The sequence below is a fragment of the Nelumbo lutea genome, chromosome 1 (assembly GCF_056320005.1).
Source record: "Nelumbo lutea isolate HS-2025 chromosome 1, American lotus-T2T, whole genome shotgun sequence".
In the NCBI taxonomy this organism is placed as follows: domain Eukaryota; kingdom Viridiplantae; phylum Streptophyta; class Magnoliopsida; order Proteales; family Nelumbonaceae; genus Nelumbo; species Nelumbo lutea.
Window position 1 is genome coordinate 133,245,340 of NC_142684.1, and position 14,468 is coordinate 133,259,807.

Consider the following 14,468-nt stretch of genomic DNA (forward strand, 5'->3'; position numbering starts at 1 on the left):
TAGATTTCTCCTTTTGGCCCAGAATTCGATGAGCTTGTAAGTGCTGATTCAATTCCTTAGGCTCTAGGAGCGACTCGCAGTCCACTCCTGGATTTTGCCCATGCCGAAGAGGCAATTGGGTCTTAGTTCGCCCATGCCGAAGAGGTGACTGGGTCTTAGCTCGCCCATACCGAAGAGGCGACTGGGTCTTAGTTCGCCCATGCCAAAGAGGCGACTAAGTCTTAGGGGCCCATGCCAAGGAGGCGACTAGGACTAGCTCGCCCATGCTGAATAGGCGACTTGGTCTTAAGTGCCCATGCCAAGGAGGCGATTGGGACTAGCTCTCCCATGCCGAAGAGGCGACTGGGACTAGCTCACCCATGCCGAAGAGGCAACTGGGTCTTAAGTGCCCATGCCAAGGAGACGACTGGGACTAGTTTGCCCATGCCGAAGAGGCGACTGGGTCTTAAGTGCCCATGCCAAGGAGGCGATTGGGTCTTAAGTGATCAGGAAGTCTTTTATCAGTTTGTTAGTTCACGCCTGGGCCAGGCCGCCAAGTTGGCGCCCGCGCCAGGTCGCACTAGGTCGGCGCATGCGCCATGCTGCTAGGCCACCAGGCCGCATCAAGCTGCCCCAGGCTGCCGGGTGGGCATCTAAGAGCTATGATTGCACTGCATTAGCCTAGTGATGCTAGTCACCCACTCCTACAAGAAGCTACTAGGAGCTCGACCTTCGGGGGCAGCACTATTAACTTTAGGTCACGAGCTCACACGGGAGCCTTGGAAGGCTCGACCAGCAAGGGCACCCATGTAGTTTGTTGGCCACCAACTCCTGTAGAAGCCACAGAGAGCTCATCTTTGTAGAGGGGACCTTGCGAAGAGGACTGAAGAGGTGTTATCTAAATTCAAAGTAAAGCTGGTAGAGTTGCTTAGTCTGTTAGCTCCCTACATAGTCTTTGAGTTAATAAAAAATGGATGAGAACTTCAGTATGTAGGATGAGAGCTTAGCTTAGCTTTTTGTGAGGTCTTATCTTTCTGGGAGAAGAAGACTTAGCTTTTTGTATGATGAGAACTTAGCTTTTTGTAGCGTATTCCCACAGACGGCACCAAATGATGTAACGATTTCTGGTGACGTATCAATTTTTTGTGCTAAGTACCTTGTCGTTTGGTCTGATCCCAAGTGGCCGGTGACTCAGAGGCTGAAGTGGAGCTGCCTAGTGTAGAACAACTAGGCTGCTCCCTGCAAGAGATTATCTGCTCATCTTTGTAGACGGCGGACCTGGTTGATTTGCCAGAATTGAATCAGAGAACCCGGGGGTGTTTACCCGGCGAGGTCACTCCGATGCCTAAGTTAGCACTTAGTTGTGAGCTGAAAATGATATTAGAGAATGAGAGAGCTAGAGAGTAAGATTACCCATCTTTTTTCTGCCCCTGGGGGGTGAGGCCTTTATATACTAGAGTTCTCATGGGTTTGGTGGAGTAGTTCCTGGATTCCTGCTGTGATTGAATCTATTTCCGTGTTAGGTGGGAATAACGCCACCAACTGGTAAGGTTTCCCATTTCCGCCTGAATCGAGGAGTGGGTGAGCTAATATAGCCGTTACAAGTCATAATCTCGTAAAATGCAGGGTACGGTGGTGAGCTCCTCGGGGTTGTCATGTAGTGATCAGTCTGACTAGGAAGCGAGCTGCCTGTGAGGTGCCAAGCTGCTTAGTGGGCGAGTAGCCTGTGAAGTGTCGAGCTGTCTATAAGGTATCAGGCTGCATGATGGCGAGCTGCATAGTGGCGAGCTACCTGTGAAGTGCCGAGTTGTCTGTAATGTGCCAAGCTACATGATGGTGAGCTGCCTGTAAAGTGTCGGGCTGCACCTAGTTGTCATGAGGTGCCACGTGTCATAATGTCACTGGAGGGCCAGACCCGCCCTCATCAGCCTCCCTTACAAAATCAATTTGTTTTGATCAACGATAGGGAACAATATTTTCGATGGGACCCATTCCTTTTACACCAAAAGCTGCAATTTCTCAAGACCAGATATTGATTGCAGAAACAAATACCTTGCAAAGACGTAGAAAATGAGAAAAAAAAAAGGTATTAGAAAAGGGTAATTTGGGCATCTAGAAAACTTTAAACAAAGTACAGGGGTCTTTGTCACAGACCCCACAATATGGGGGTCTTTGTAATTTATCCATTTTTTTATGCCAATCGGCAACTTTCATTAAGAAACTCAATGAATACTGATGCAGCATGATCCGGGCACTCCTAGTTGGCTGCTGACTAGCTCCTTGTTGGCAACGAATGACACTTGAGAAGATGGAAAAGAAGGATTCCCGGGGATTTACCCAGTGGGAATACTCCAATGCTTAAGTCAGAGCGTTGGGGAAGGAGAAAAGAAGAGTGCGAAAGCTAAGAGTGTAGGTCACGCTTTATCACTGTGCTTGAGAGATTAGCTCGCGAGCAAATACAGACTCAAGTTGAGAGTATGAGAGTGCGAAAGTGTTCAAAAGTCTGAAGATCCCCTTTCTCATCTGTCTCAAGGGCTTTTATAGGGTCGTTTTTGTCAAATCGGGCGTAACCGCCACTGGACCCCTACCACAGTCGTTACTTGCTAGGGCTGCGTAGGTGGCCTTTGCAACGTACTTCTTGCTCGGATAGGTGACATGTCTTCGAAAGGGCAGGCACGCCTTTGCCTGCTGAGAGACGTGGGTGCAGACTATCAAAAGGACAGAGACTGCACCGTCAGTCAAGGGACGTGGGGCAGTCTGATTGGTACGGTCTGTCAGATAGAAGCTTCCTAAGAAACGTTCGCATTGCTCACTTGCGAGCTACTTTGTAGCGAGCTTAGGAATACTTCGGGGTTGCTCTTATTAGAATTGGTCTTTGGGATGACTTATCTGCTTAGAGACTTGAGCGAGCTGGTTTCCCTAGCTCGCGAGCCCAAGTAGCCTCAGAATATCCCCTTTGGGATAGCTCGGGGAACTTGGAGCTCGCGTTGTAGCGAGCTCCTCCTTCAGCGAGCTGCTTTATAGGCTCGTTACTAGGCTATAACGCTGAGTTGTTGCTCATGGTGAATCAGGTCCACGTATCATCGTTTCATAGGTTGAGCCAAATCATTCTCCATCAAGTACAATGATAATGTAACGAGTGAAAAACAAAAGATAGTGGGCTCGACCAAGTACAAGGTGCATAACTCAAGTCGCTGAGTTATGAGAGAGAAGAGATAACATGTCACTAAGTATTAAGCATGACCTTGTATATTTGAGACCCATGTTTCAAAAATTGGAAGGTAATTAGTGTCAAATGTGCAGCAGGTTAATAACAAAAGTTAATTAATTTTATAATTAACTTTTATTAATTAAAGCTATTTAATATATATAATCAATATAAATTTGTCCACTTTCACTGACTATGAAACTTGAATTGTACTTAGACCGGCTAAACATAACCCAAAAAATAATATTTGAGTGTAGCACTGAACTGACATGGTTGGAATTAGAATGTAGTAGGCTTCTGTACCCTCACGTTGCATTTGGAAACGATGCAAATAGAGTGTAAATCATGGTTCAGGTTAAATTTGCACTCTGGTTCACTTTTGGCTATGTTTGGCAACATTATATTTATACATTAACAAATGACAGAAAACACATTTTCCAATCCATATTTACATTGATAATAAGATGTAAAAGTATATCAATAAAAATGAAGTAATTTTGTATTCAAATGGGCTTTTGATAAAAAATAGATATGTTTTATTAAAATTCATATTTGCATCTATTACAACTAAAAATCTATTTGGTAAAATGGTAAATTTGTCAGTGTAAAACTAACCCAACTTTGCAATTTATATGAACCATTTTATATTTTACATACTTACATTCATACTTATTTGCACTATTTGCAAACGCAGCCTCAACTTCACTTAACAAAGACAAATTCCAACTGGTGGTTAAAACATTAGTATCAAATATACTGAAATTTATGTTTCATTCAATCTTGCCATGCAGCATAGATTTTAAACAAAGCTGTTGATACGTTTAATTGACTTAAAAAGAAGAAGAACGAACGAAGGAAGAAAGAAGACGAGGGGAAAAGCGATAGTTACATGAATCAGCTTTCATGTTTCCTCTCTCTTTATAAGACCCCACAATTTGTCATTTATTACCTGTTTGGACCGAATAAATGATACTAACCACCATCATTTGGGTCCCCTAAAAGATTAGCTACATGGAAGAATCAAGAAGATGCCAAAACAGAGACTTCTAGCCGCCCTCCAAACAAGCGTGTGGACCTATCTAAAATTGACCAAATCGGTCTGTAACTTCCTGTATATACTTCGAAAATCTTAATTCTAAAATTTGAAGTCCTCAGTGACCATTGTTAGGTTTAGAAAAATGATGATCATATTCTTTATCTTTGTAACGCAAAGTGTGATAGGAGTAATTCCGCTAATATTTAACTTGTAAAAATCTGTTTAAAGTAAACACTACTAGATATGCTGTTTTAAATTGCCACCATAAATTAGATCCATTTCATAAGACTTTGACAAGTTTTAGTGCTGGTTGCAAATACGACACAATTCTCTTTCTTTATTTAGTTCTGACAGTGTAAAAAATCTCACATTAGCAGAATTAGCATGGAAAACTTAAATAGATACAAAAAAAAATTGAAAACATGTATTTTCTTATCACCCCCCCCCCCTCTCTCTCTATTTAAAATATAAAAATCCTTTTTAAATATCAATTGTTTTTTAAAATAAAAATATCTTCTCTATAATATAAAGAAAACATAGATCAAAAAATTAAATTATTAAAACTCATTTAAAATATATTTATAATTGAAGACTCTATATTAGTAAACAAATAAGGTTTTAAACAAGTAAATTTTATACTAAAGAAGATAAAATTAAACAATATATAATGGAAAAAATTAAATAAGATATATAACAAATAATAACAAATATATTATTTGTTAAATAATATATAACAGGTAAATTTTATACTCAAGAAGATAAAGGCCCTGTTTGGTGCTTCATTTTACGAGGGCTGTCGGTTTTTTAGAAGTTTGGTAGCCCGCATTTTGGTCTTTTCCTGTTTGATTGGGAAAAGATCTTTAGGCGCCAAAAGGCGTATCCCCAAAAAGGTACAGAAAACCCATTTTAGATTATTTTCGGAAAGCTCTAAATGGAGTTTTTTACGTTTTTTTTTTCAACTCATCTTCATGCACAGAAAGATGCACCTTAACTAAATGGTCTTCATGCTGTTAAGATCTTGATACAAAAGCTCACATCATCTTTTGACTGTCAAACTTCTATACAAAAAAGACTTGCCAAATGGCCCCAAAATTAAATACTACACAAAAGATAATAGAACAATTTTTCTATATTATGATAGACATCTATGAATTATCACATAAAGGTTGCATAAACTCATTTACTAGAATTATTCTATAGATGGGAGTGGGATGATTATGGCCCGGGCTGGATTTTGAGAGAGGTGAAGGAGCACTCGGGCTGTCCAGTCCTAGCTTGGCCTAGCACAATTCAGGCCTGATGATATGCTTCTTGATTTAACATATGAGCTTGTTACCTTATTTAAAAGGCCAATAAAACCCTTCCTTTAGCACTAATGGTGGCTTACTTGGTAGAATCTCTAACCCATTGTAGTGGAGACCTAGGCTTGAATCTTACTGCCACCGGTGTTAGAGGTCAAATCAGTCCCCCACAAGACTGCACCCCACAATGTCCCACAGCACATTTCCACCATATATTGAGAACATCTCCCAATGATAGTACCATAAATGATGATGTTATCATCTGGAGATGTTCCCAATACACATGACGGGATGTGGTGTGAGATGTTGTGGGGCACAGTCTTGTGGGAGGGCTGATTTGAACTCCCAGGAGTCAAGGGGAGCCTATATATTGCATAACCTTGAATATCTTAGACTTAACAAAAAGGCTTTTACTTCATCGAAAAAGACTTTTTTCAGAAAAGAATTGCAATCGTAAGAGTCTATGTATAAAACTCCATTTTATAACCCATACAATGACAAAATAAAGCAAAGAATCAACAAAAAGTTTGAGGGAATTGGTTAAAAGTAGGCAGTAGGGATAGAGCATAAAAGACAATAATGAGATGGAATAGTAAGAAATGATTTTAGGTAATCATAATTTAATAATGGATATGATATTAAACAAAATTTGTATTTTTTTTGTTCCATATCAACTTCTCTCTCCTCACCCCTTTCCTTCTTTCCAAGCCCTTAAAAAATTTATACCTTTTAATTTTTGAAAAAACAAAAAAGAAAACATCAAAATTTTATTTAAACTTATCACCCACAACCAGTATATAAAAACATGTATATTATATATATGAATGAAGATTTTCTCCCGAGCACGTCTCACACCAACCTCATGGTGATTTTAGTTTTGCATTGAGAACATCTCTTTAATGCATGAATGTGATGTTCTGTGAGATTTGTATAAAACGTACACTTTGTGAGGTGTAAATTGGATTTCTCTTTTAACCCTTGTTTATGCATTCCATGGGTCTGTTAATTTTATTCATACAAATACAAAAGTAGGACAAGTTCAAATCTGCCACCAACATATCCCAACTGGCAACTGTAGCTGTACAAGGAGAATTGAGACCTTCTACAAATAAAACACATTCCAACCCACTGAGACCCACCATAAAAGTGGGACCTGCCATTTATGAGATGTGTCTATAATGTCATGTTAGTAGAAGGTTGGAATGAGTTTTATTAGCAGGTGATGTGGGACTCGTAAAAAAGAACATCTCTCCATGAATGACGGGAGATATTCCCAATGTACAACTGTCATAATCTGTTGGGACATTGATGGTAGTGTTCCTGTTGATATATAGCAGATCCTACCCCGGATGTCTATCAGGACAAAGTTATGCTCACACTGTTCTAACAGTGATTTTCACCCTTGCATTGAAAATATCTCCTCATAAAATAAAATATACAATCATGGAGATATTCTCAATCCAAGGCAGTAAAGAGTGCGAACAGGCTTTGCACTCGCTGAAGCCGAACTCCCCAAATGGGACAGTTTTGGATAGGGTCTAATTGTGTGCTCCACATTGCTGGGTTCTTGGTTGTATGTTTTTCTCTTCGTTAATGAATGCTCTTTCTTTTACCAAAAAACAATCCAAAAGTAAGTTTTTTTGATTGGTTCAAGCTAACCTAGCACCATTACCGGATCCGGCCCGGACCGACCCAACCCGGAAATCCATGGAGATCACAACTGCGCCCTACTGGCGCCTCACAACACATCCAAACAGTTCATTGAAGCATCTCCCAATTCAAATCGATTATCACCTTTATTCGCAATTTTTCTTCTTCTTCTTGTCGGGATAAATCGCGGGATCTCGCGATGAATTTCCAGCCTGTTAAACGACGGTTTTCACCCTCGAGTCAAACTCAAAATAATAATATTAAATTATTTAGTAATAATTCGTCTATAAAAAAATAGTAATAATTTAATAAGAAATAACAGCAGAAACTATTTAATTAATTAAATGCTCTGAGTCTGAACCTCAGTTGTGGGACCCAACGTCCTCTCAGCTGACCCTGAGGTCTCCGAAGTCTCAACTCTCAAGTTAAGAAAGACCGCAAGCGATTCTCCGCCCCTTGGTCTCTCCGGTTTAATTCTTACTGTCCTTGAAGTCTGGAGTCTGGACTTCTCTGATCGTCCATCGCTTCCGGAGACCAGTTGATGCCATGGGAACAGAGGTAAGTCACCTCTCATTCTCTTAGTTCTGAATCAATAACCCAAATTAAGCTCCATAGTTTCATTTCTCTGTATTTGGTTCGTCTTAGAATGGAAATTGAGCTAATGGGTCTCTCTTTTTTCCATTATTTTCTGCCTTTTCTTTAAGTTCTCTGTATGCGATTTTGTTTCTTTGAACTAAACATGAATCTCTCCCTGTTTATGCTTAATTATGTTTTATCTATATTCTATGGTATTGTTTAAATTTGTGCTGTTACTTTCAGCTTATTCCACGCCTTTTGAATATCTTGCTTTATAGCCGAAGGGTTTTCTTTTTAATTTGGTTTTTAGCGAAGCCCAGTTGAAAAAATTATTCAAATTTCACATTCTTTAGCGTTCTTAGGGATATTCTCTACTTGGTTGTCTGTTAGTTGGGCTTATTCTTCCAAACTCTCTAGTTGTGGTCTTCCCTGGTTGGAATTATACGAGGGATCCGATTTGGGTTTAGTTCTTCTGTTAATAAGTGATAAGTGGTCAGAATTTTGAGTCTATCGGTTGTCATTAATGTGCCATTGGTACCTTGCTTGAAAACTTGTGGGAGATCACAATACTGCAGTGCCCTGATCTGTGTCAACCGATTGAAGACACTAAAGAGTAGGCTGGAGTACTTGGATTGTATGTGTTGATGCACTTTTATATACATGACATAATGGAATCCGGTTATTTCCCGTAGATTGTGAGTAGGGGTCTCCTTGCTTTGGACTGTGGATCTATGGATGAACTTTGTTCAAGGGTATAAGTCTGTTGCGGTGAGTAGCACCGCCATGCTTGTCCTGTTCAGTTCCCATGATTTTGTCTGAAGAAACTTGACTGCTACTCCAGCTACTCCAGTATGAATAAGAAAGAGCTGCCTTCCTATCCAGATATAACTCTGCAGATATGGTTAGGCCGTTCCAGAAAAGAACACAAGGACTCTGGTTTGGTCTCTCATGTCCATTCAGATGCAAGAACAATAAAGGAACCTTTTCCCGCGTTTTTCCCTTGATGATGTGAATGAAAAAATAAAATAAAAAATTAGATGCTCAATCCATTTGATGAAAAGCTAAGACCAAAGTAGCAGTTCAGCTAGTAAGGTCTGATCAGATGTGCTTCTTATCATGTGAATGGGTTACTTTGACAGTAATCCAGAAATAAGAACAGAGTCTTTTGTGGGGGAAGGTACACATGCTCTATTGCTTTACTTTTTTTTTTTTGGGGGGGGGGGGGGCGGGGGGGCTAGAATCTGTAGTTTAGTCAGTTGGCATTATTCAACCTCAACTATGAGATTATCCTTCTTGCTTGCTTACAGGAAAAAAAAAAAGCAGGAAGGGACTGGACAACAAGGGTTTAGACTGGTTTGAGTTACTATGGAAAACACTGTTGAAGCACCATAAGTTAGGGAACAAACAGCATGAAAATAGGGGGTCAACCTGAGGTGGTAATCAGTGTTTTTTGAAAGTTATTTTGTTGCAAGACAAGTGTTAGGGAAATTTATTCAAGACTCTTTTCTTTCTCTTGCATCTTCATATTTCATTAAATGACAGGTTCTGATTGCGGTATTTTACTGTTCAGATGAATGGGGGGCGGGGGGGAAGGCAGGTTGCTGTAATAATGCATATTTATGATAACACTGAGGTGTCTATTTCGCACAGTGATATGCTGATGAATCCACATGGATAGGGCCCTCAACACTAAAATGATCCAATAATCTTATCCCAGCCTGAGCTTGTAGCTGGCGTCCGATGAAAATATGATAACACTAATACTCTGTTGATTATCCGCACTGTTCTTTTAGCTGCAATCATAAACTTATGAATACCTTTTCCAGGTCCATGAAATGCCTAATGGTTGGCCTCTTGGACTCGAGAACATGAGTACAAGATTGAGAGTACTAGAATATTTACAAGCTGCTGTAGCAGAGGAATCATCCTCTTTCCATATGTACTCTACCAGCTTCTCTTCATTCTCATCCTCTGAACTTGACACCGAGGTAATCTCTCACATATACACATTTGTTCTATCTAATTGAATCAGTAGCCTCTTTATATCAACACAAAGCACTATCCTCTTGGGACACAGGCTTGAATCACTCATCTATCTTTATTAGGTAATAAAGTAAGCAATCCTACTTGTGTTTTTCTGTTTCTTTTGCGAGGTTGGCCAGTCCACAGGATCCTTCTTCCAAGACCATAGTGTTTCACTGGGCCGGCTAATCGGAATAAGACCAGGAGTTAGAGGAGATTTGCATTTCACTAACACAATCCACTCCCAAGAACATGAACAGGTTTCTGTAGCAGGTTCCTCCACAACTATGACCAGGAGACGTGAAATGGCTATGTCTGAGGGGATTTGCATACCACTACTGCTAAATATTCTTGTAAAGATCAACCCAAGTAGAAACAACTCAAAACATTGATTTGAGATCAAACTGATCATAATTTGACGATTGTATTGCAGAAGCAATTGGTCGCAACTGCCTCTCTTTTGGTCTCTTAGATTGCTGAATGGGTTACTTTTAAGTTTTTAACATCAAGAGGGTCCATTGGAAAGAAATGTGGGATTTTGTGTTTATCTAGGTGAACAATGTCATGGGAAGATTCCTGACTATCCCAAATCTAATAAATGTAACAAATTGGAAATAATATGAATGGATTTTTGGCCTTGGGAAGAACAACTCTTTCTGGGAGAATTGGTTCTTGACTTGTATAGATCATACTCGAGCATAAAGTTTTGGCTACAAAGGCACCAAATGTTCTCTCGTGTGTCATAAATCATGACTGGTATACATTTTATATACCAATTAACCAATCAAAGAATGAAAAATTCTGAATGCTTTCTGGATGTGGCAGTTTAGTTTACCAAGGTGGAAACTTGGTGTGAAAAAATAAATTATCAGAAAGAATCAATTCAAGTGTAGGTGCTCTTTAAAGCACTAACAAAAAATTGAAGAATTCTCTGAATACAGTTTCTTTCAATTGATGCAGACTTTCTATACAGATGCTCATCTTGCTGAAAAGACAACCACCTAAATGGTCAAACATTTCAAGGTAGAACTTGGAAGTTTCATACACTTGAATTCTACTTAAATGCAAAATACCATGCCTTGTAATGCATCTATAGGAAATTGCACTTTAATTCTTTCTGTATCTTATTAGATGATAATTCAGAGGACTACAGGAGGACTCAGCCAGTATGCATGAACACTGCATTCTTACCTCTCTTCTCTACTATCATTTAGTATATGAATTAAAAATACAACAAAAGATTATGAGGCCCTCTATTAATGCCTTCCCAACCCATGGAACTGGAGTAACATGCTGGTAGGTTTGCGAATTTATAAGTTGAGAACAGAATTTGTTGGAAGCTGCACTTTTCTAAGTTTGAGGTTGAGATCGTGACTTGTAACACACTCTCAGCATGCTACCATGGGAAAAAAAAAAAAAGAAAATCAATTGCCACTCTTTTCCTTGTACTACTTCCAACAGGTACAGGTAGTACTTTGGTTTTGTAGCTGAAGTTTATTTAAATCGAGTTCACTCCAACTTTTACCGGTTCACTTCAGTTTATAATTATTGCGTATTACCCACACCACGTGAAACAGAAAGGACCCAAGGCATCCTTAATTTTTCACACCACATGTAATGTTATCTTAATGAATAGGGTTAACTAGCAGAGCCGAATAATTGGCTATTTGAGTTCGGTTCGCTGAAACTGTATTAGACTCTAGCTCGAGCTCGAGTTAGAGATTTGAGCTCGAGCACGACTACAAGCCAAGTTTATATATATATATATATATATAATTTTACCTAAAAATAAGAATTATAAAAATTATTTACAATTATACATAAAAAATAAAAATGTTATATATAAAATATTATTATATAATAAAAACTATTTATTATATATATTTATATGTATATGTATATGCATGTGTGTGTATGTATGTATGTATATAATAAAAAATTATTTATTTATTATATTAGGCTCGCGAGCCTCACGAATCGAGCTTCACTGGCTCGAGTTCAGCTTGAAGCTTGGTTTAAACCAAGCCAAACCGAGCTTGAATGACTCGTGAAAAGCTCGACTCGTGGCCACCCATAGAGGAACCAATGGGGCTGATTGAGTAGGGAATTATTAAATTTTTAATGGGCCAAACCTCATTTAAGTAAAACCATTTGATATTTATATTTAGTGTTATTAATGTATTTGTAAAGTTTGTGAGAATTCTCAAGTGTATTATATCTTTTCACCATAATTATGCACAATCAAAGCATATCGCAATATATTCCATTTTTAATCTCACCGATACAATATATGATCTTGATTTTAGAATTTAGTTTAAGACTTTCCTTAAGAAACAAATAAATAAAAAAGTAGCATCCTAAGTCTATATTGAAAAATCTTAAATTCATATCCAAAAGGTCATTCAAGACGTACTATTGTCCATCTTTGTAAGAGTAATGCTGATTGCTCGGTACAAACTACTAAATTAATGTAAGTTCAACTCCTAGATGGAGTCATCTAATGCAATACCTCTACCTTGATGGTGACCAGGTGGGGCAACCTCCAATAGAAAGGAACCTTACCGACAAAACTCCTACTTCACTCTTCCTATACATATACCCTATTACAACAATAAACAAATCTTAAAACCAAACTTAGATCTCATTTCTTACAGGGTAACTGCTCAATAAGGCACTAAAAAGATCCTTTGAGACATGGCTTTAAAAACCGACCTAATAAGAGAATCACTTAGATACTGGTTCTTGGGTCAAATGGTCCAACCTTTCAGTCCAAACCTCAGTCAAATGGTCTTTGGATCCAAAATTGGGCCTGGAGTCATGATCCATTTCCAGGTCAAATGGCCTGATCATCCGGTCCGGTCCAGCCTGTTTTCCAAAACCATATCTTGTTTGGGGTCAGTCAGCAATTACCCAATGTTAATACGAGTCTTCAGGGTCTAGTGACGGGTAGACTCAGCATGAATCTAACCCATTGCAATATTTTTTATTTATTTATTTTTATTTTATTTTATTTTTTTCATGTTTTTTGGCACAAAGTGACTGCTCACAAACTTAACCCATATTTCAACACTCGTGATTAGCCCAATAGCTTACCAATACATCAAACAAAGGACCCTCCATGATTTATTTATAGATAACTATGATGGAGTTGACCAGTTCCTGATATCTCAAGAATGGGAAACAAATGTTAGGATGGAAATCCTCCTTATCTATCTGGCATCTCTTCAAAGCAAATTACAATTTGCAAGTATTTGACTTTTATGGACCCACCTATTCAATATAGTTTCTTTTTCTTTTTGCACATGAAATATTGGCTTTGACCTCATAGCAGCGGAGACGGATCGGCTGCCCACGTGGCGCTCTCCACAGGGGCCCTACCGCCCATTCCCTCCGAGCATTGGGAATATCCTCCCATCACAAGCACTGGAGGATGGCTGTGGGGCGCTGGTGGGGCGCGTTATATGAGCAGCCGATCCGATCACAGAAGGGGTTGCTATACGCTAAACCCAGAAAGCAGGTTAGTGCAGAGACTGCCCTGCCATGGCCCATGGGTTTGAACTTGGACCTCCTCAAAAGGAGGGATACCAAGTCACCATGAAAAGTATTATTCAATAGAAAACCTAATTGCTCTGTCTTGACGGTATTTGGATGTGAATGTTTTCTCTTCACTAATGATAGGATATGAATTCAAATTAGATCCTTTTTCTTTTTTGGACTAGGATACCCTTTGTAGTTGTTGCAATTGGGTGGATTGGGTTTAGGATAAGCTTAAACTCAACTCTTTCAATCCGCTGACCCATATGGAGTAATATAAATGGGCCAGGTTGTTGAATCCAAGCCCGTTTTAACATAACCAAACCCATCCAATCCATTAGTTTTTTAAATCATTAAAGCACAGAAGAGATTCAGAAATTATGGAAAATAAATAAAATGAAAGAAAAATAAATGACAGGAAAATGTAACAAAAATATAAAAAATATAAATTAATGAAAATTGCAGAAAGAATATGTGAATTATTTTGAATTATAGAAAATACAAAGAATGTAAAAAAACAATAGAAATTACAGAAAAGTATTAAAAAATATAGAAAATAATGAAATTGCAAAAAAAATATAACAAAACTATGAAACACAAAAAATTAAGATAAATAACAGAAAATTACAAGAAAAACATAAAAAAGAAAATATTGCAGAAAAAATAACGGATATTGTGAAAAAACATATCAAAATTATAGAAAAACATAAAGAAAATGAAAAAACAACATAAATTGAGTGAATGAAAAATATATCAAAAACTATTGAATGGACATTTTTGTGATAATCGAATCTTTGGGTCAGATCTAAGATTTGTACTATTGGATTTAGGGCTGCAAATAAGTCGGATCAGATCTGATCCGAATCTGGTACCAATCCATTAAGAGGCATATTCAGATATCTCTCTAGATCCTAACACATTGAATCGGATCGGAAAAGCTGATCCATTAACTTAATGAATCAAATTCAAATATTGACCGATCCGATCCACTAATATATTATATATATATATATATATATATATATATATATATATCAATTTATTTTTATATATATTTTAAAATAATTTTATATGACTAGTATACCCATTAGTTTATATTTTCACTAGGTTTTATGTATTCGAAACTTTGGTAGTTTTATTTTCTTCAATATTGTAATTTGGT

At 38.1% G+C, this 14,468-nt stretch overlaps 1 protein-coding gene and 1 long non-coding RNA gene across 6 annotated transcripts; both read left to right on the forward strand.

Annotated features, from left to right (window-relative positions):
• The first annotated feature begins 7,533 nt into the window (after nucleotides 1–7,533).
• On the forward strand, nucleotides 7,534–10,422 carry LOC148877675 (uncharacterized). Of its 5 annotated transcripts, none has more exons than XR_016098420.1 (4): nucleotides 7,597–7,732; nucleotides 9,058–9,183; nucleotides 9,321–9,738; nucleotides 9,913–10,422. XR_016098420.1 is itself a non-coding variant. In XM_088942291.1 (3 exons), exons 1-3 carry the CDS (start codon nucleotides 7,721–7,723, stop codon nucleotides 10,162–10,164), a joined length of 435 nt encoding a protein of 144 aa, XP_088798417.1. In that variant the 5' UTR covers nucleotides 7,534–7,720; the 3' UTR covers nucleotides 10,165–10,422. The 5 variants fall into 5 exon arrangements, 2 of the variants coding, with proteins under 2 accessions (XP_088798417.1, XP_088798418.1); XR_016098419.1 differs by having other exon boundaries at nucleotides 7,614–7,732; nucleotides 9,058–9,186; XM_088942291.1 differs by lacking the exon at nucleotides 9,058–9,183 and having other exon boundaries at nucleotides 7,534–7,732; nucleotides 9,577–9,738; nucleotides 9,904–10,422.
• Nucleotides 10,423–10,668: 246 nt separating this feature from the next.
• LOC148877676 (uncharacterized) lies at nucleotides 10,669–11,137 on the forward strand. The gene is made up of 2 exons (XR_016098422.1): nucleotides 10,669–10,795; nucleotides 10,904–11,137. It is a non-coding gene; the product is annotated as an uncharacterized LOC148877676 (long non-coding RNA).
• The last annotated feature ends 3,331 nt before the right edge of the window (nucleotides 11,138–14,468 follow it).

What these genes read in the sequence shown, in the direction of transcription:
- LOC148877675 (XM_088942291.1), top strand. An exon ending in CCTCTGAACTTGACACCGAG is followed by an intron (nt 9,739 to 9,903) that starts GTAATCTCTCAC and finishes TTCTTTTGCGAG; the next exon opens with GTTGGCCAGTCCACAGGATC.